This window comes from Saccostrea cucullata, unplaced genomic scaffold, assembly GCF_032062105.1.
Source record: "Saccostrea cucullata isolate Sc308-1 unplaced genomic scaffold, CSIRO_AGI_Scuc_v1 ctg5835, whole genome shotgun sequence".
NCBI lineage: Eukaryota > Metazoa > Mollusca > Bivalvia > Ostreida > Ostreidae > Saccostrea > Saccostrea cuccullata.
In genome coordinates, this window is record NW_026929736.1 from 12,088 (window position 1) to 35,233 (window position 23,146).

Here is a 23,146-nt window from a genome sequence, read left to right on the forward strand (position 1 = left end):
CCCCCTCCTAAGGGTGGGGCCACAATAGGGAATCCAAGTTTAACATTGAAATATATAGTAAAACTTAAAATCTTCCCATGACCCTCCAGACTAGAAAAGCTGAAACGTGTGGAATCTTTCTGGGATAGTGTTAATTCTAAATTGCTCAAATCATGCCCCCCACCCTGCTTGGATGGTGCCACAATAGGGAGTCTAAGTCTTACAAGGGTGAACCTTTAAAAAAAGCTGGGCCAATGATTCAGGTGAGCAATGTGACCCATGGGCCTCAAGTATATACCTAATAGGGAAGGTCTAGAATATAGTTTATACATACAATGATACCAGTGACTCAGTGTGTGAAGTTCTGTTTATAAAAATATTCCACTTTAAATAGGACCTAATTTTCTTTCCTTCTTTATCCACCATGGATGTACATGTATTAATATAAAGCATATCAGAGTGAAAAGGGATTTACCAAGAAAAATGCTATGAAGACAATACATGTATATATATTCATGAGAGTCATGGTCATTTGTGCCGAGAACTTTTTTCTGAATCATTCACCTGCATATTCGTTAGCCAAGGGTTTTCGGTCCACTCCACTCCCCACACTTGTAGCATAACTTACAATGTTGTGGTGGAGAGTTGTAGAAGGTGGGGGGGGGTCTTGAGAGGAAGATTTTTATAAATATTATCTATATACTCCTATGTAAGACTTTGATCATCCATACCCCTGGGGGTCATGATTTAAGGCTCAGGCAAGCTAATAAAATGGAAAGAATTAGGTGTATGAGCAGATAAAATATTTTTTTGACCAAGATGCAAATTTTGCAAAGTATAAAAGGACTGTCAATATGCTGTATTTCAAAATGCTGAAGGAAAGTAATGAGATTTGTGGATATACATGAACTGTAGACGTACTAATTTCCACGGGGTCATAATTCCATGGAATCTCAATTTCTGTTTAATCCGCAGGTAGAAAATTAGGCGAATTTCTTAGACTGTCACTATATGCCTTACATATACATCAAGTACACTTGGACAAATTTCCGTGGAAAATTTGTGACCGCGTACATAGTGTAAGTTAATACCACATGGAAAAAAGTACACTGTACTCCTACAGTATATCTTTCCAAAGAAAAACATTTACAAGTAAGCTTCTCTTTGATACGTGTAAATGTGACTGCAATCCCTCCTTTTCATGATAAAACTTAACGATTCTTCCACTGACATTTGACAGCATCATTGTAGTGTGATAAATATTGTCATAATCACTTAATGTTTGGGATGTAATGATATTTAAACACGTGTTAAGTAGTACATTTTATTGCATTGTCAAGTGCTCGACTCTAATACACAGTCTTGCGAATAACAAAAAACAAACACATAGCCACTCTGCTAACAATTACAGGATATAGTAATCATCTATATATACGAGTACAATATCTATCAGGCAACAAAAGTTAATATAAGTTTATATGTACAAATATATCTGAATTCATTCCATTCTCTCTGCCTTAGGAAAGCCATACACATTCAACCCTTTATATAGAAATCCCATCCTGTCTTTTCTGAAAACAGAATGATGCATATAAAAAAATTGTATACACTGTAAACCAACTAGTTTTGGGAGCGTCTTTATCTGAAAAATAATTTTCTTTATGAACCTTTTATTGTTCATTGTACATGTATATGTATTTGTGATGAATGCTCCCTGCATCACAAAAATTAATCATCTCAGATGGAATTCAAACTGATAAGTCACCAATGAAAGATCATAAGGGAAATAATTGTTTGTTTACAGTGTGAAAGATCATAATGGAAATAATTGTTGGTTTACTGTAAACAAACTTTTTTTCGCATGTGAGAAATTTTCGCGAAGTTCGCGAGAGCCTTGTCATCATGAATATTTCTCGGTGCGAACCAGTCCTAAAGTGTATGTGTCTATTAACAACAGATCCAAAAAAGGCTTGATCGCAAAAATTAATTGTCGAGAACTAGTTTATACCTGGTAAATCATGAAATAAAGTCGTGAATAAAAGTTGGTTTACAGTATACATGTATATGAATAATTTTAAAAATTTGCTTTTAAGTACATGTTACAATTATTAATACTCAAATGCCAACTGTAAAATAAGTCTTAGTTAAAGCTTTCTATATAAAGGATTCCTCATAATAATGTAATAAACTGGTACATGTATATATAAATACAAAAGTACTTGCCAGGGGGATTAGTTTGCTTCGACACATGTATTTCTGAGTCATCAACAAGACATTGTAAAGGGTAAAACAAAAGGCTTTTAAAGAGAATACAGGAGATCAAATTTTAACAAAAGTCTACGGAACATAATTAAAGCAATTTTTATTTCAAAGTTTCCTAGCCACTATTGAGCAATTAATAACTTTCAAATTGATTAAAAAATCATATAATGATTATTGTTGCGTGAGTACACCCAAAAAATAAATCAGACATAACTGTCCATACATGCCTGACCTTCCAGCTTCAGCTGTCATCTGGGTTGTTTTTTTTTCAAAATTTATTAAATACTTTGATACAATATCATTTAAGAGGATCCTATCAAATTTAGCTCTTACTTTTTTTTTTTTAAATCACATCTTCATCATGAGTAAAAAAATCTGTTGACAGATACATGCATTGTTATGAAATCTTTATCTTCTCTTTTGTCATGGAATCATGGAATTACAAAATCTATATATACTTATGATTATATCAATCTAGTACACTGTACGTAGAGTAATAATTCTATTTCCTACTAAATCTATGATTCTTATACATAAACTTTTTACAAACTTGGGCAATGGCATAAATTTACAACTAACACTGTACATACCAGGTAATTTACCGTTATATACTCGCCTATAAGTCGGTCCGCCTATAAGTCGGTTGTATTCTTCTTAGGTTAACATGGAGGGATTTGCCATTGACCCGCTTATAAGTTGGTACAACTTTTTGCCAGAATCGTTTGACATTTTAAATCAATTCACTGATGCTTTTTAGTTGTGTTCTATTAATATATTTTCTAAATAATGCCGATATTTGATTTTAAATCATTAAACAAATGAATAATATACACTTAAGATAAAAATAAAACTATTTAAATAGTAAGTACTTGTACTTTATATATAATCTTTGAATGCATAAATGATTATACCAGGTACATTAAACTGTGTTCTTCAGTAATCGTCAGAAATACTACCTGGGGTAGTATATATGAAATGCTACGTTTCACTTTCCAGAAAAATACCAATATCTTTATGACTCGCCTATAAGTTGGACATAGACTTTTGGACCAAAATTTAACTCCCCCAAAAAACGACTTATAGGCGAGTATATACGGTAAGTGACAATCATTGGATCATGATACTGGGCATTGGGGTGAGGGGGGTTACAAAAGCACTTTTTAACAAGGGGATAAAAGAAGTAAGCATTATTTTGATTGAATAAAGCAGTGAAATATCTCAGTCAAATAAATGTAACAACTTTGGCAAAAAACACACACACAGTAAGACAGCCTGTCATAACGATAACTGATAGTTTACAATCCACAAAATTGCCAAACTGTTTCAAGAAACAAGATTTTTTTTTTTTTTACATAAATGGATTAGCAAAAATAAAATTTTAAAAAGCATACTGACTAGAGTAACAGATCAGAAACAAATCAGAAACAAATGGAATATACACTCATTTAATTGTGAGCAAAGTGATAGAGTTTACAAAAAAATAATGTTTTTTTTGTTTTCAGATGGGTTTCATTTTAGTCTACTTCAGTATGGCTTTCAGGAAAAAATAATTTATCCTATTTTCTGTCTATAGTCTGAAAATTTATGATTTTTCAAAGTGTAAATTGATAAAAATTCAAACATTATTTGTTATTTTTACTTCATGGGAGATCTTGTATGCGGGAAACCGAAGTTTTACTGGTTTGAAGTTACATCTTGGGAGGTAAATTGAATACTGTAGATCACTAAATTTTCGCGACACCTTATTCTCGCGAGAGAGTCATTGACTCTTGATTAGCGAGACAAAATTTTTGCGAACTGTGGATATTGCTCTAAATATTCTTAAGCAATACCATTATACGCGAGAATTAAATTTTCGCGAGCACACTGTCTCGCGTAATTACGCGAAAATAAAGTTCTCACGAATAAAAAGTGATTTACAGTACAGAGGTGACAGAACTTAAATGATGTGCCAGACAAGTTTATATTCCTGGGGATTCAAATCTGTCATTGTGGCTGATCAATCAACAAACATTGGTCATCCACAGATAATGATGATTTTACAGTTATTAATATCACAGTTTTCTTTTTAAAGCAGACAATGTAAATCTCAAAATACATGTAATTGCACATTCTTAAAATTGTCTAGAAAAGCTTTGGCCAAAAACATTTTACAAGACTGTTCATTAGTATTACCAGGTACTTCTTAAACATTCAGTATTACTTTAAAGAAAATCTGCCATGAAATGCCCAAATATTTAGTATCAATGAAAATAAAGTTTTTCTGTAAAAACAAAGTTAATAATGTTGCTTATGCACACAAAACAAAAAATCACCAGGGTGCAAAACTTCCTATTTATAATGCATAAATTTTAAGATTAAAACTAATTACCAAGCTAGAAATGCCAATTTCCTGAAACACAGATAATGATGTACAGTAAATATATAATTCCTAGGACTAGATGAGCATTTGTACTTGAAAAAGAGGTATACATGGTTTATTTTAACAACTACACAATTCTGAAACCACTACGGAATGTTGACCATTGTAGCTAACACAAGAGATTTTACGATGCAAGTGCTTGATGATTTGATGAATTCATTGTCAACGACTTTATAAAATGATGGACAAATATGGCACTCACACTCTCAGAAAAATATTTAACATATTACAAATATCAATTATATATATATGAACATAATAAAAAAACAAAGACAAACTTGAAGTCACATACATAAAACACCATTGTACAAACCGATACATATGATTAAATCATCAGAGTCATTAAACACAGTCATAAAATTTCACAGCAGTCAAATCAGACAAATATATCTCAATGCAATAGTAATTTTAACTGTACACATGCCTCAAAATGAACAGACAATATAACATTCATAAAGCACCTTTAGAACACAGTTCTCTCCTGAACACTTACATTTGTTCAAACAGCAATCACAGTCACAATGAATATCTCATACGACAGCACAGATATTTCTTATAAAACTGAGGAGGGAAAATACATATATTTATAATTGTATGGGGAAAAGGAGGATTGATACTAGTGAGCCAATATATAACCATTCATATTGTATGTTTTTATTATCCAATAGCCAAATCAAAATGGCACGTACTGGATAGAATTTTTTTTTCCTTGGACACTACCAGCATTATCTATTTTACAGATTTCACTGACTTTCCAAAACAAAAAAAATTATAAAATAGGAATATGTATGTACATGTTCATGACTTGATAGTCTTAAATTTCATGACAGAAGACAGAATACTTTGAATCTGTACATATTAAAGCATATGAAATAATGAATATTATGCAGTTTGCCACTTATGACACTTTAGATCAGTCCAGAACATAGCTGATTTTTTATATAATCCATTGGGATAGTTATTTGGCATCCATATACAACAATTTTCTGCTTTACAACACTTAATCAGTAATATAAACCACAAAATTGATCAAATTAAATATTTGAATTAAAGAACTTTTGCTGTAGCTCAAACAGCCACTCAAAGAAGCAGATTCCTACCAGAAAATTAACTAACCTTAATTAATATGAAATAGACAAGACGTAAAATGTATCAATGGCTTAGTTAAGACCTCAGCAGTACTGATGGCCCGTCCTCTGTCTCACCGTTGACTTCTGGTGGCTATGATTATATGTGCGGCTATTTTGGTAAGTGAGCCCCGTCCCTAGACAGAGTTTGGAGGGCACTGATTGGTCCCCCGGTAATTGAATGACCACAGTTCTCAAGGCGGCCATATTGTCTGCTGTTGGTTCAGTCGCTATGGGAACAATATCAAAGGGGCTCAATGGTTCTTTCATGAACACTGGTTTATGCATTGTCAGTGGGGGTAGAGTACTCTCCACAGGAGTTAGGGAGGGAAGGTGGTGTGGATTTCTTGAAGTGACTTTGGTATATTTGGTTCTTCTTCTAGGAACTGGAGTAGAAGAATAAATGCAGGATTCTGGTTCAATAAGCACTAGGACTTTAGCAAAAGGCCTGGAAGCCATGTGTAGCATCTCTTTTTGTTGTCGTTGACGACTTCTTTGGGTGTCTATAGCCTGTTTGAACTTCCACAATAAAACACAGGTGGCAAGAAATAAGAAGAAACAGCTGAAGAATACGGAAAAGAACACAAACAAATCGATGTGTGGCTGATCTTGTCTGAAGTACAGGTTTCCAAATGTTCCCCGTCCTCTACCATCACCCTGGCCATAAATAATCAGGTAAAACTTGGACGTTCTGAGGTCATGCTGGTCAAGCGGTAATGTGACTACCAAACGTGATCGGACATTCTCAAACTTAATAATGGCTCCTGTCTCCTGCACTGTGTGATATGTGTGGAAGTTTGTAGCCTGCAGCGTTATGTGCGGGTGGGACGTGTTAGAGGTCGAATTAAAAATACTTCTCCGTGAACGGAATCCTGTATGTATTTGAAGTGAGTCAGGAAGAGTGGAGAAGTCCGAGTCTAGTTCCACCATATGTACACCAGTGCCTTGTTGAACATTTACAGTGAATGTTTTCTCACTTGACGAAAAATACACGTCAGCAGCTGCAAGTACAAATTAATCTGGTTATTAAAAACTAAACTTTGGATAGGTTTCATTGACACATGTAACTGCATTCGTATTAATAATACACATAATTTCTCTTCAAACTTTTAGGATCTTTTTTATAATCTGTTAAGTTTAATGATGTCTCAAATATAATTAAGAATGATTTTTTAAAAAAACTAATAAGCATCTTATTTACAACATATCACAAGATCAAAAAAAATTATCATATCATATTTTACTGACAATTTCCATTTCACTTTCAAGAGACAAAGTGCAGTAATCTATAACACATAAATATTAATATTAGCAAGGCTGTACTTGATTCTGTAGGAACTGTTTACCTCCATGTGTGACGTCTATGGTGATCCTGATGTCCACATTAAGGTACCGAGGTTGTACAGCAAAAAACACGGTTCTTCCCTTGTAGAGGGGCCCTGGGTTCTGGTTACAGTTGGTCTGGGTGCTGGGGTCAAAGCAGTACTCTTTATCTACTGTCATTTGTCTGTAGCAGTGATGTCCCTTTGTCGGCTCACCAATAAAGTACTCTTTACATTTGGAACACTATAAAATGATAGAAATGAAACAGAATTAACAATGAACCAGAATTATGGGTAAAACTTTGCTTTTTTTAATAACTAGTATATTTTACATAGTAAACATGAAAAAATTCAGAAAAGATATAGGCAATGTACATTTGTATTAAGTCAAATCACCTAGAAAATGAATTGTTCTTCATTAATTCTTAGAAAAAATTGCTACATTTTCAGGTCAGGGGGGGTTAAGCGTTGACCTTTAAGGTTTTTGTAATCAGTACCCTTCCTGTTTCTTTCAGTGGGTCAGTGTAAGATTTACAAGCTGGGATCTCTGTGTTGACCCACGTGTTTCTGTTTGAACTCTTTTGCCTGTGGGTCATTGTTAGATTTTTGTTGTTGACCTACCTGTTTCTGCCAGCACTTTTCTGCCTGTGGGTCAGAATTAGATTTACAAGCTGGGGTCTCTGTGTTGTTAAGGCACTGACAACCTTCTCCGGTGTCATTCTTACAAGTATCACTGTGTCCATTACACTGACACCTAAATGTAAAATTTACAACATAAAACCTTGAAGAATGTTTATGAACTATTAAAACTCCACTTGAGACCCAATGCCTGCTTTAGTATGTATTTTGTGAATAAACTCATGACTGTTACAGTGTAAAAAATCTAAATTGACAATTTACAGCCTTATTACCCTTAACAAAGTGATTTTAGATTATCATAACCAAATTTCAATATTGTTTATCTTCATTTGGAATTTGTTAAAACAACTTTACATCCCCTTTCTTTTACATTAATACTCAGTTTGATTTTGTCCATGGCAGAAATAGAGGAGTCTGAGAAATGGTCACAAACTTCAGTTTAGGGATTCTAGCAGTTCTTACTTGATACAGACGTCTGTCAGTGTCTTGTGTTCTTTCTTCACCCTGAAGTAGCCCTCCTGACAGCGATCACATCTCTTCCCTTCTGTGTTGTTCTGACACGCTATACACATGGCATCTCTCGGTTTTGGTCCTGTCATGTTTTTCTGCAAAATATATTCAATACAGTAAATTATTTGTATACTTATTTTAATATGGCCCATACAAAAACATAGGTAATCAGAGATTACAGAGCTCACCTCAACGAATGTTGTCTTTAAGTAAGGCAAAGTCACACAATTAACCAACAAAAAGTGTACATTCCAAAAATGAAAATATTTAAGCAATTTTGATCTGATACTTTGAAATAGACCTACATAAAAAATTTAATCTAGTTCTTCTTCATGAAAATGTAATCAAAATCCAGCATCTGAAGCAAACTTGAGAGTTTTCATCTCTTGATGCAACATTTATGCAAGTTTGGTTTATACAATGTTATATAAGCCTTATAGTTTTTTGGAAATAGACCTGCAACCATAACTTTTACCTGGTCTATTATCTGAAAAATGTATGTCGAATTCAGCATCCGAAGCAAGTCCATTAGTGTGCATCCTAAGATGTATCGTCCATGCAAGTTTGCTCATTATAGGGCTCATAGTTAATTGGAAATGAAACATGCATCAAAAACTAACATTTTCATTCATCCACAAAAAGGAGGTCAGATTCAGCATCCGAAGCAAGCTTGGTAGTATGCATCCTTAAATGTATCATCCATGCAAGATTGGTCATTAAAGAACTCATAGTTACTTGAAAATGAAACCTGCACCAAAAACTTTAACCTGTTCACTCAACCAGAAAATGTAGGTCAGATTCAGCATCCGAAGCAAGCCCGGTAGTGTGCATCCTTAGATGTATCATTCATGCAAGTTTGGTCAACATAGGGCTTAAAGTTACTTGCAAATGAAACCTGCACAAAAAAATTTAACCTGTTCACTCAACCGGAAAATGTAGGTCAGATTCAGCATCCGAAGCAAGCCTGGTAGTGTGCATCCTTAGATGTATCATCCATGCAAGTTTGGTCAACACAGGGCTTATAGTTACTTGGAAATGAAACCTGCACCAAAAACTTAAACCTGTTCACTCAACCGGAAAATGTAGGTCAGATTCAGCATCCGAAGCAAGCCCGGTAATACGCATCCTTAGATGTATCATCCATGCAAGTTTGGTCAACATATGACTTATAGTTACTTCGAAATGAAACCTGCACCAAAAACTTTAACCTGTTCATTCAACCAGAAAATGTAGGTCAGATTCAGCATCCGAAGCAAGCCTGGTAGTATCCATCCTTAGATGTATCATCCATGCAAGTTTGGTCAACATAGGACTCATAGATACTTGGAAATGAAACCTGCACCAAAATCTTTAACCTGTTCGTTCAACCAGAAAATGTAGGTCAGATTCAGCATCCGAAGCAAGCCTGGTGGTATGCATCCTTAGATGTATCATCCATGCAAGTTTGGTCAACATAAGACTTATAGTTAATTGGAAATGAAACCTGCACAAAAACTTTAACCTGTTCACTCAACCGGAAAATGTAGGTCAGATTCAGCATCTGAAGCAAGCCCGGTAGTATGCATCCTTATATATATAATCCATGCAAGTTTGGTCGACATAGGGCTTATAGTTACTTGGAAATGAAACCTACACCAAAAACTGCACCAAAAATGTTAACCTGCTCCAAAAAACATTAATCTGGTCATTTCTTTGTTTAAACTGCAGCATCTGAATCTTGGACTGGTACAATGAAAGACACTAGAAGCATCTTCCATGCATGTCTAATCAATATAGGACATAGAAGTACTTAAAAAGAAAACTGCCCCAAAAAACTTAACCTTAACCTGGGACGCCGACGCCGAGGGTATCACATAAGCTCCCCCCAACTTCGTTGAGGTGAGCTAAAAATGACATTACTAACTGCTTACAAGTCTGCTGCCTCACTGGCAGTAAATGCTGAGGTTTCCATATCTAACATTATAAAGTCAAGACCAACTAGGGGTGTCCTTTGTTCTAATAAATTATTCCTCAATTTAATGACCTTTCATCCATTCACCTTTTACCGAAGGTCTTTGTGTAATAAGTATTTAATCCAATTTTATCACGATGTTTGTTTTTTTTACCAGAATCAGATGTGCCCCCTTCCTCAGCAGTAGACTTGATCATGACCTTGAAATAATGACATTTTTGACATGTTGTTTTCGAGTCTCAAATGTCACATTTTAATGTCACTGATTTATGAGCATCAACAATATTAAACTCATTATATCAAGGGTTCAAGAGTAATGGCTCCAACATTGTTTTATGATTTCTTTGTTTGATGTTCGTCATGTTAAGCTGAACTTCAGTATCTTGAACCCCGTGGAATATCTATAACACAGTGAAGTGAAATTCTAAACCACTTTTTATTCATGTACATGTATTTTAAACTATATATCTCTAATCCTTTAATTCAACAATTTAGAATCCCCTTTGCATAGGGATGCTTTATACAAACTTTGGTTAAAATTGGCCCAGTGGTTCTAAGAAGAAGTTGAAAAATGGGAAAAATTTACAGATGGTAGAGAGGAAGCTAGACAGACAGATGAACACCAGAAAATGGGTGATCAGAAAAGTTTGCTTGAACTAAGTAGAAACCAGACAAATGTCCTATTCTGCAATTCATTAGGTTGGGTGAGTCATTATTTCTCAAAAGATTTATATCAAGCACCATAAGATAACAAGATAGGTGTCTAGACAGGCATTAAGTTATTTAAATGCATATAGAGAGATGACTTAAAACCATTAATTAATACAAAATAGAAAAAAAAACTGTTGACTTACCTGATCTATGATAGAGTTGTTAAGCCAGAACTTAGCCATGAAGTGGGGGTCACTATAGAAGTCATTGGAGATACAGGAGGAGGTGTGGTTATGACAGTAGACAAAACAGGAGACACAGGGCTTCCTCTCCGTGGGGTCTCCCACAAAACGACTCAGGCAGTACTGACACCGCTTACCCTACAATAGAAAGTACTTATTATTAAATACTGTTTTAGATTGAAAACTGTATTTATTGTAAGTTTGTTAGCTAATACAATTTTGACCTCTAATTACACATTTTAAATTTACCAAATACTAAATTATAAAAATACATGTACCCTCTTTAAAATTAAAGTATCCAAGAGATGTCATTTTAGACTTAATTTTGACTGATTTGACAACCCCAATACTGTACATATGTTTGTGTGTGATACCCATAATGCATCCAACATTACAATTCAATTGATTTAAAAAAAAAATCTACCTTGGTATGATTCAGACAGTTGTGGCATTCCTGCAGGGAGAGCTCATTCAGACAGTCACTGTTCCCGTAACAATCACATTCCGTCTGACATGTTTTCCCGACGTAACCAAAGTTACACTGACAGACCTCCGGCCGGACACACGTACCATTCATACACTTCTCATGACAATGAGGCTTACATTTACCACTGGAGACAAAATAAATGCAAAATATTAATACAATGTAGACATATTATGTCCTGATGATAAAACTAGCTTCATAATATTAAACCTTGAAGGCATTGCAAGATAAGTTATATAGTGATGGTCTTCCATCCCAATTTTTTCAGACCAGTGAACTGCAGCTAGAAAAGTGTAACCCACTGATTTCTCAAGAGATCTTTACATGTAGTACATACCTGATAGGGTCCTTCAGATAGTCTTTTTTACAGGTACAGTTATAGAGGATTTATAGGTAGTACACACCTTACTGGGTCCTTCAGGTAGCCTTTTTTACAGATACAGTTATAGAGGACTTTATAGGTAGTACATACCTGATAGGGTCCTTCAGGTAGTCTTTTTTACAGGTACAGTTATAGAGGACTTTATAGGTACATGTAGTACATACCTGATAGGGTCCTTCAGGTAGTCTTTTTTACAGGTACAGTTATAGAGGACTTTATAGGTAGTACATACCTGATAGGGTCCTTCAGGTAGTCTTTTTTACAGGTACAGTTATAGAGGACTTTATAGGTAGTACATACCTGATAGGGTCCTTCAGGTAGTCTTTTTTACAGGTACAGTTATAGAGGACTTTATAGGTACATGTAGTACATACCTGATAGGGTCCTTCAGGTAGTCTTTTTTACAGGTACAGTTATAGAGGATTTTATAGGTACATGTAGTACATACCTGATAGGGTCCTTCAGATAGTCTTTTTTACAGGTACAGTTATAGAGGACTTTACAGGTAGTACATACCTGATAGGGTCCTTCAGATAGTCTTTCTTGCAGGTACAGTTATAGCTGGTTTCTGTGTCGTGACAGTTCTCGCTCTCGTTATCACAGTCGTGGTGGGTGTTAATACACTCATTCTCTGGGGGACAGGAACTGTAGGCCCAGGTTGGCACACCTTTAGACTTCTTGGTCCACATTTTGACTACAAAAAAGAAACAGATATTCTATACAAAATTCTTTAAAATGTGCCCTTTATATATGTTTACAGTATTTCCTCTTATTTAAGAAAAAGAGACACCTTACTAAATAACATTTAATTTTATTGGTTTCTTGATAATTAGTGTATTCAGAATAATATTCTAAAAATATAACATTTTTATAATTTACTAGTAAATCCTGTAAAAAAACTTTTCCCATGGGGTCAAAATTCTTTCAAATCACAATAATTATTTTTGTTCATTTTACAGTGTAAAAAATTATACAAACTCCACATTTGCCTTTCTATACACATAGATTAAATTCATACTACACAGAAAACAAGAGGCCCACGGGCCTTATAGGTCACCTGAGTATCATGTAACAACTTTCAAATAATTAAAATTGGTTTGTGTTTCACCCCAGAGGCCATGAAATTTACAATTCACAATTTTGAAAGATGCACCATTGCTTATCATAATTATAAACTTAGCATGCTTACTCTATTTACTTAATACCCAGAGGTAGATCAGAGTAACAAAGAGAAAATGCACTTCCACTTTATAACCAGTTGTGCACCTCACCCCAAAGGAACCACTGACCCTGGGGCCACATAACCAGTTGTGCACCTCACCCCAAAGGAACCACTGACCCTGGGGCCACATATTTCAAAATTTTGCAAATTTTATCATAAAATGGTTGATTAATACTAAAGAGCAGATTTCAAAGCATTAATTTATTTTCAGACTATGTTAACCCCCCCCCCCCCCCCCGACCCAAGGGGCATAAAAAATAACCTTTTTGCTAGATGCACCTTTCTTCATCACAAATATATATATACTTGAATCATTGGCATAAAACCCAAGAGCAAATGAATAGATTTTCAAAGAATTAATGCATTTTCACTATATAATCAATAGAGCCCCGCCCTAATACCAGAAACCCTGACCCTGGGGCAATAAAATTCACAATTTTGGAAGAGGCACTCTTTCTCATCATAACTATGTACTTAGTTAGTTTATTTAATACCCAGAAGCAGAGAAGAAGATTTTCAAAGAATTAATGCATTTTCACTCTATAATCAAAAGAGCCCCGCCCTAACACCAGAATCCCTGACCCTGGGGCCATGATTTTCACAATTTTTGTTCCCCTTCAGCCATAGATGCTGTATACCAAATTTGGTTGAAATTGGTTCCGTGGTTTCAGAGAAGAAGCTGAAAATGTTCAAATGTTAACACACGACGCACGACGACGGATGAAAACAGATAGCAATAGGTCACCTGAGTTACTCAGGTGACCTAAAAAGTATGTCTACAGTAAAAATACAAAGTATAATAAATTTTAAAATTTAAATGTTAGTGTGCTTAATAACCCATTGCCATTTTAAGAAAAATAACATTTTCTTGAGTATATGTAAATGTATATGATCAACGTCAACATTTTACTGTATGAGTCTTAGAATTTCTTGCTGATAGGAGAGATTTCTCCATTAGAAATAAGAAATTTCTGGACAGACAGGTCAAAAAATTTTTTTTACAAAAAGCTTCACAATAAAGTGGTGATGAACAACACAGAAAGAGAAAACTATAAGTGTTTACAACATGCAATTGAAAAGAACAGATGAAAAATGAAAAAATATTGCGCCAGACTAAAATCGTTTCTTTGAATAATTTGTAATATCTTTATAAATCATTTCAAATTGCAATGTCAAAAAATCATATACAATGTATATGACAAAACAAAAATATTCCAATTAAGATGACGTGTCACCTGCTGTAGTAACATATAGGGTATATAATGAAAGTTACGGACCAGCCATTGGGAATATTTTGATTGTACTTGTGCTTTGATTGTACCTAACTCTTGTGCTTTTGTCAAAAAGACAAAAATAGCCCATGGTATTGAACCATACACAAGTAATTTCAATTCAAACTTGTCTGATCCAGACACCACTCTTTTTAAGATAAAGGGTTCATATAGAGTGGTACATTTTGATATCTGGTATTTTATGTGCAACTAGGATCAACCCAATAGTAGTATTGTGCATGGGGAGGATCAGCTTAGTTAGCATTAAGAATAGCTTTTATGCTTTTAGGATCAGCTTAAAAATTTGTGGGCTGCTGGGATCAGCCTTGGGCATTGTGGGCTCCTGGTAGGATCAGCCCAGGCAGATAACGTAATAGCTTATATGCTTCTGGGATCAGTTCAGAGTTTTGGGCTGCTGGATTAAGCCCGACATTCTGGGATTAGCCTGAATTTTTGGTGTGTCATTGCCTTTAAGGATCAGCCTTAGGCCTTGCATCTTGTTAAGTTAAACCTCCTGGGATTAGCTTGAAGGTTTTTCTTACTGTAACTCGTTTTAATTCCACGGTGTTAAAATTTCACGCTGCAAGAAATTAATTCAAAATTTCGTATAAGCATTTACAGGTTTTAAAAACTAAACATTAAAGATGGGTTTAATTTCACAGAAAAATGATAAGTCGCAAACATAGCGAAAATAAAACCATCGTGATTATTTGCCAATGTACAGTATTTTTGTCACTTGTTTGCGTGAATACTCCTATAGGTTGTAACATTCATTTAAAGAGACAGCAAACGATTCTCCCTGCTTCGCAGATGACACATACACAAAAAAAACATGCATAAAAAATGTAAGAAAATGATAAAACTATTTTAACAATTATAAAACTTACGGCTTGTATTGGCTAGTACAAAGAGAGAAAGAAAGAGAACAGGATTGTTATTTGGAAATTTATAGGCGTCCCTTTCAATTACATAATGTAAGAGTTTCTGTGTTTATAACAAGAGACCCACGGGCCTTATAGGTCACCTGAGCATTCTGCAACAACTTTCCAGTTATTGAATTTGATTCATGTTTTAAGCAAGATGCTATATGGCATTCACAATTTTGAAAGAGGCACCATTGATCATCATAACAATACTCTTAGCAGTTGCTTAGCTTGGTTTATTGATTTGAAAATGTCCAATAATAAGTTCATGAACGTTTCATGAACGATTGTCACCTGCTTATGGTAAATTCATTGAAATTCATGAATTATTCATGATCACCTCGCAAGGGTACTGAATACCCATACGCAAGGTAGGGGAACAAAAATGCATTCCAACTAATCAGTAATATTTAGCAATAATCAGTAGTGCCCCCAACACTGTGAAATAAACCCCTGACCCAAGGTCAACACATTGCACAAATTTTAAAAAGGCACCCTTAAAATTGCCTATCAAAAAATAAATAAATGTTTTAAGAATACAAAGGAGCAGATTTCAAACAATTAATTCATTTTCAGTATATAAGTAGAGCCCCACCCCCACCCCTGACCCTGGGGCCTTGAAATTCACAATTCTACAAGATTAGGGCCCTTGCTCATCATAACTATAGGTAGTTAATCTGCTTCATACCCAGAGACAGAGAAGAAAATTTTCAAAGATTTAATGTATATTCACTATATAATCAATAGAGCCCCCTCCTCCCCCAACACCAGAACCCCTGACCCTTGGACCATAAAATTCACAATTTTGGTAAAAGCACGCTTGCTCATCATAACTATGCATTTAGTTAGTTTATTTAATACTTAGGAGCAGAGAAGAAGATTTTCAATGAATTCATGTATTTTTACTATATAATCTATAGAGCCCCCCCCCACCTAACACCAGAACCCCTGACCCTTGGACCATAAAATTCACAATTTTGGTAAAAGCACTCTTGCTCATCTTAACTATGCACTTAGTTAGTTTATTTAATACCTAGGAGCAGAGAAGAAGATTTTCAATGAATTCATGTATTTTTACTATATAATCTATAGAGTCAGCCCCCCCCCCCAACATTAGAACCCTTAACCCTGGGGCCATAAAATTCACAATTTTGATAGAGGTGTGTCATAACTATGCACTTAGTTAGTTTATTTAATACCCAGGGGCAGAGCTTTCAAAGAATTCGTGTATTTTCACTATATAATCAATAGAGCCCCCCCCCCCCCAAACACCAGAACTCTTGACCCTGGGGCCATAAAATTCACAATTTTGGTAGAGGCACTCTTGCTCATCATAACTATGCACTTAGTTAGTTTATTTAATATCTAGGAGCAGAGAAGAAGATTTTCAAAGAATTCATGTATTTTTACTATATAATCTTAGAGCCCCCCCCCCCCCCCCCAACACCAGAATCCCTGACTCTGGGGCCATAAAATTCACAATTTTGGTAAAATTGCTCATCATAACTATGCACTTAGTTAGTTTATTTAATACCCAGGGGCAGAGAAGAAGATTTTCAAAGAAATCATGTATTTTCACTGTATATAATCAATAGAGCCCCACCCTAACACCAGAACCCCTGACCCTGGGGCCATAAAATTCACAATTTTGGAAGAGGCACTCTTGCTCATCATTACTATCTACTTAGTTGGTTTATTTAATACCCAGGAGCAGAGAAGAAGATTTTCAAAGAAATAATGCATTTTCACTATATACTTATTTAGCCCTGCCCTAGCACTAGAACCCGTGACCCCAGGGCCATAAATTTCATAATTTTGGTAAAGGGCTTAATCCTAGTTACAATCATGCAAACAGTTTGACTGATTGATGTCTAGGAGTAAAGAAGAAGATTTTTAAGGATTGAATTAATTTAAGTGGTTATGGCCCCGTCACTTAGTCCCCAGGGGGGCAGGGATCATGAAATTCACAATTTTTGTTCCCCTTCACTTATAGATGCTTTGTGCCAAATTTGGTTAAAATTGGTTCAGTGGTTGCAGAGAAGAAGCTGAAAATGTTCAAAAGTTTACGAACGACGTACGACGTACGACGTACGACGTACGACGAACGACGACGGACGAAAACGGATAGCAATAGGTCACCTGAGTTTACTCAGGTGACCTAAAAATGTAAATTCAGATCAGAAGTGATGTACTTTGTCATGCAAGTTTCCTCTACATTTTTCATTACATTTTGTACACTTCTTGTTGGCTGAACCCTGGCTACAAGATATATTTAAAATGCATTTAAACAATTCCCTTGGCCATTATTTGTTTTTCCTTGTTCTGTAGTAAATTTTTCCCAAACAGACAAACTTTCCTAGAAAAGGGTCTTTATAACACACTGGCAGGGTTGAACTAAATCCTATTGTCTACTTACTAGGTATATATCCTTCGCTATGTTTTATGTTGTTTTCCAGGCAAGATCCCTTCCCTGTGGGGTTAAGTGTACCTCCCTTCATACATATCCCCTCCCCTACGTAACCGGCGAAGGCACACCAGCCACACCAGGGAGCCTGGATACACTCGGCACAGATCTGGAATCGGGAGCAGGGGACTGGACATTTCTGTGGCTCCTTCTGTAGGATGATACCACACTCCCCCCCAACACAGCGTAGGGGCAGCAGGGCCTCATCAAAACACTGCAAACAGGTAATGTATGTAAGACAATTATTTGTATATTCTGACTAATAAATTCAACTAAAGAAGACTTTTCTATTAGATATAAACAATCCATCTCATATGGACTAAGAAAAATAAAGTTCTTAATATAATTTGCAAAATTGATGTATTGTTTGGAGAATAAAATACTCCTTATATTTTACACAGACCTGCTGTTTGACGGAGCTCCACACACAGCCCCTGGACCCCGCCCCCCTCCCTGTGGCCTCCTGACAGGACAGACAGTCCGTGTGTTCATCACACCTCCGGGGACACACACTGTGATTTGTACAGACACCACCTACCACATCCCGTGTACATCTCCAGGTGGAACTGAAACTGGTGTCTACAATCTGAATGTTGTTCTCTCCTGTGAAAACAAAATATCAACTTGAAGTATCATCCTGAAAAAGGAAACATCACACTACAAGTTCAACTTATTATATGACACTTGAATAATTATAAGATACAGAGGTAATGACTAAGTCCTTCTGAACACACTAATTCAGAATAAATCAAAAAATGTAAATGAGCAATCAATTAAGTTTTTAATCACAATTTTTACCTTCCCTATTGGTGCCGGTTTTATGGAGGTTACATTATACTGTATTGTTCAATATGCAAGTCTGCATGATAGGGTGAAAGGTGTGTACTTTAGGCCCCAAAAAAAATTAATCAATAGTTTCTGAGGCAACGCCGCATCAGTTCAAAAACGGCCGCATTGATCAATTTTATTGACATACTGAAAGGGGAAATAACTCAATTTTCTATTTTTCCAAGTGGAAAAAGAAAATTGAGTTATTCCCCTTTTCATAAATGTTAAGATAGACGTTTTTATTAGAAAAACAATATATTTCTTCTAAATTTACAACATTTTATGAATTAACTACTAAATAAATGTTTGGAATAACATTGAATACATATTATAACTAATTTCAGAGAACAAAAATTAAGAATTAGTAGATATTATCATTTTTTTAAAGAAATGACTTAAAAAAAGGTATAAAACCTGCTTAAAAAAAAAAAAAAAAAAAAAAAGCCTGCCTGCCGCATTGAATTTTGAATGTTTTGCCTTAATGACAAGGATTTTGGACATCTAGGCTACAGAGTTTGGTCTTGTTATCAGCTAATCATAATGTTATCCACTTCATATTTCATCATCTGGAAGATTTAAGTCAAAATCCAACTGCTATATTTTACCATTTAATTTTTGACCTACTTTTTAACCCACTATTTGAAATGTCTGCTGTACCTACCCTGGTGTATACAATTGGCCCATATACAGCCCTGGTCATGTAGGCAGTCCTTACACTGTCCCACGTCACACTTCTCCTGCAGGCAGTGGGGAGGAGACGTAATGGCCGACTTCTCTTCACAATTATTGTGATTATTACACTGTTCCTCAGCCCTGATACAAGAGGCACAGTCCATACACCATTTACAGGGCTACAAAGGATGAGTTCAGGAAATACATACAGGATTGAGGATTTCATTTTTTTAAAAATGTTGAGATTTAATTTTCTAGTCAGAATCTCTAACTATTCGCAGAATCTGTAACTATTCGCCATTTCATGTGTGCTTTCCCACTAAGTATGAACAGTTGTATATAAGGTACCTGTGTGTTGAAGTATGGACTTCCTGTAAGGCAGGTGTGACAGGAGGTGTAGACACTGCAGTCTGTCTTATTAAACCAGCCTTCATCACAAACCTCTCCTCTGGAACAGCGACTGTAAGGGGAAATAAGTGTAATTCAGATTTCTAACATTTTGTTCCATAATATCATTCCTGTTGGAAAGTGTTTCGAGAAATTCTACTTACTAAAATAGGAACTTTCCTAAATTATCATTATAATTAATAGTAAATTCAGATAAAAACTTTAAGATAAATAAAATAATTAATGCAGAAAGGGTAATTAACGTAACATCTCTTAATTATACAATGTAGAGAAGTGGTCACCTGTCATCAGATGATTCCATACAGATTCCGATGCCCTCGCTGACACAGTAGTCACAGCTTGGGATGGCCTTACAGTCATTCTCGTGTAGAGCAGTCTGACAGAAAGTCTCCTTAGGCTCCACCTCCACCATCTGACTATAGGTGGTGCCATTGTAACCCCCCACCACATAAATGCGGTTCCTCTGGCGGATGGAACTAGCTCCTATTAATGAGTTGGTCATTTTCCTGTACGATGAACTACGTTCATCTGAAAAGACAATTATTCTCATCATTTGCTTTAAACTGTATATCACTGTAAAGCTATAAATGCTACTAAAACAACAGAAATCAGATCTTTAGCATACCAGTCATACCTGAGTCTGTTTGGTACTTGTGCCATATGCTGCACTTGAATCTGAAGAGTGACATGTAATTTGTTATTTGTCCTCTGGTTCCCATTCCCCCAATCACCAACATTCCATCCAGAGCACGCACAGCGGTGTGGAACACTCGCGGCATAGCCTACAAAACCAGAAAATAATAAAACTAAGTCATCCAAGACACGCACAGCAGTGTGGAACACTCGCGGCACAGCCTACAAAACCAGAAATTATTAAACTCAGACAACAATAACAAAGTCATCCAGGGCATGCACAACACTTGCAGCAAAGCCTACAAAACCAGAAATTATTAAAATTGGACACAAATTACAACGCCATCCTGGGCACACATAGCGGTGTGGAATATATGGGGTCACAAATTTTCAGCAGAAATTTAACACACTTTACTCAGAGTGTAATTCAGACATATGAACAGACATTTGGATTCTTTGGAATTTTACCCTCTTGAAATGAAATTACATTTACAGTATCTTTTTCTATCTAACCTTAGATATGGTGATATCGATGACTTTAACCAATTATACATGATTAACTTATATAACTGGCCTTAATTATACCTGTTCGTGAGTCCTGGTATGTATAAAATAAGCCATATTCTTCTCCATGTCATACACATAAGTATCCCTTGAAACATCAAACTTGGACTGTTTAAATGCCATTCCTCCATGAATGTAGATAATGCTTTTGTCTGGATAATATACTGCACTGTGACCATATAAACCTGTACAAGAGATCAGAGCTAGCTTACTGTATGAAACACTGCTGAAATGCTGCATTGTTTACAGGTCAGCAGCTCCATCACAAGATTCACTCATTTATCATCTATACATAAACCCTGGTAGTAAGAATATATTTTTTTCTAAAAATCATATAAACACAAATAACTACTCAAGTCATTTAAAAACAGGTGTCAATACTAAAGTGCAATAAAAAATTTAATCATGGTGGCTGCCGATTTTGATCATAAATATTTTTTCTGTGCACTGATTGCTTTCTTTAAACTTTTTAGTTTTTGAAATGATGGGTTTTTTCTTGTGAAAACTGTTACTGAAGCATACACACCCCTGGGTAGACTGCCGAGACTGTATTTGCTCCATGCTGGTTTGTTGTCCTCATACATTGTGTTATAGATATAGATATCACTGGAGAAATAGTCCTCCGAGGATATCCCCCCAATAACCACCAGAAATCGCTCCTTCACCAAGGTCATGGAATGTCCCGCAAGTGGACTGAAATCATCTGGTATCTGTCAAAGTAACAACAAAATCATTTCAAGGCAACCTTTTTCAAAGAAAAGAATCTAGAACATGCATAAGGTGCTTTCAGAAGTCTCATTTCTTTTCAAAATAAGGTCTCTTGTTCAATTACAGTCTTAAATTTTTATAAGTGCAAAGATAAAGGCCGTACATTTTCAGTAAGATTGAGCCACATTCTGGAGCCAATGGAATATTTCCAGAATTCTTTGGTTGCTTTATAAGCTCCATCTCTATTCCTCACCACCCCTCCATACACAAAAATCTCTTTGGACGCCGGACTGCAGACGGCTTGGTGAAAGAATCTAAAAGGAAATAGTTGACAATCTTAAAACCCCAGCAATAATTCTTGAAACATCTTTTTAGGAAATGCCCAACTTTGTTTAAAATGTATTACAAAATGGTTAAAAACATTACAGAACAGCAGTTAAGTCATTTTGCCATTGATGCACTGTCATATATAGCAGTTAAAGATGTCAGTGTTGGAGACATCAAAGTTGTATATTATACATAGCTTAGCTGATACATGTACTATAAATGATCCATACCTGCCATCAGGATGATTCGTGGTGATGGGCACCACTTCACTCCACATGTACGTGGTAAGATTATAGATCCAGATGTCACTTAGAGCGCCATCTTCCTGAGAGTATCCTCCAAACATATAAAAGGAATCCGCATGTTCTCCACAGGAAGTGACACTGTGACCATAGCGACCAGTGGCACTTCCTGTCTTCTTCTTGCTGATTGGTTTTAAAAAGTTCCAGGGGAAAATCATCAAGTCCAGGTTAGATAAACAAACACAAGTTCCGTGGGACTGAAAAAAATAAGATCATCCTTTAATGACATCCATCTCCAAAGATTCTGAATATGAGGTAGTTCAAAATATGAAGCTAAAGATCCCTTGAGAATTTCAAGTTTATTCAGTAAATATGGATATAGTGAAAAAACTTATAATGCATGAAAACTTAGAACAATGAAAGAGATTTTCATTCCTTGTAATCTAACAACATATTATAAACTCAATGGCCATGACTTACTACATTTGTGATAATTAACAAGAGGCCCATGGGCCACATCGCTCACCCGAGCATTGTGGCTAGGAAAAAGTAGTACAGCTTACTCCACTTATATTGAACTCGCTTATTTTGAAATTCCGCTTATTTTGAAACAGAAATAAATCCCCAGTTTTTGCCTCTCATATTCTTTGCATTAAAATAACGGTTATATTGAAATCGGATATATTGAAATTTCGCTTATATTGAAGCCACTGATCGGTCCCCACAGGTGATAATGAGTTGTTTTCATAACGGTTATACTGAAGTACTCCCTGGCGGCTGTCGTTACGGTTGGTGACAGTAATTATGCCTGATTGACCAATTGATATACAAAGGTGTGAATAATTAAGTTTTCACCTTCTGTGTTTTTATACTGCATGCTCTTACGAAATAAAATTCTTCACTGTTGAATTCT

General features: G+C 35.6%; 1 protein-coding gene across 3 annotated transcripts; it reads right to left on the bottom strand.

Annotated features, from left to right (window-relative positions):
• Positions 1-1,791: 1,791 nt before the first annotated feature.
• LOC134282057 (multiple epidermal growth factor-like domains protein 8) lies at positions 1,792-22,485 on the bottom strand. 3 transcript variants are annotated; one of them, XM_062764492.1, is made up of 18 exons: positions 22,222-22,485; positions 21,828-21,978; positions 21,483-21,666; positions 20,978-21,141; positions 20,394-20,541; positions 20,041-20,287; positions 19,700-19,811; positions 19,341-19,530; positions 18,255-18,454; positions 17,804-18,065; positions 12,488-12,665; positions 11,530-11,716; positions 11,067-11,243; positions 8,214-8,356; positions 7,734-7,866; positions 7,137-7,356; positions 4,176-6,791; positions 1,792-3,965 (listed from the first exon to the last, which is right to left on the bottom strand). In XM_062764492.1, the coding sequence occupies exons 1-17, from the start codon at positions 22,449-22,451 to the stop codon at positions 5,836-5,838; spliced, it is 3,882 nt and encodes a 1,293-aa protein (XP_062620476.1). In that variant the 5' UTR covers positions 22,452-22,485; the 3' UTR covers positions 1,792-3,965; positions 4,176-5,835. The 3 variants fall into 3 exon arrangements, with proteins under 3 accessions (XP_062620476.1, XP_062620474.1, XP_062620475.1); XM_062764490.1 differs by having other exon boundaries at positions 20,385-20,541; XM_062764491.1 differs by lacking the exon at positions 1,792-3,965 and having other exon boundaries at positions 4,156-6,791; positions 20,385-20,541.
• Between the last annotated feature and the right edge of the window lie 661 nt (positions 22,486-23,146).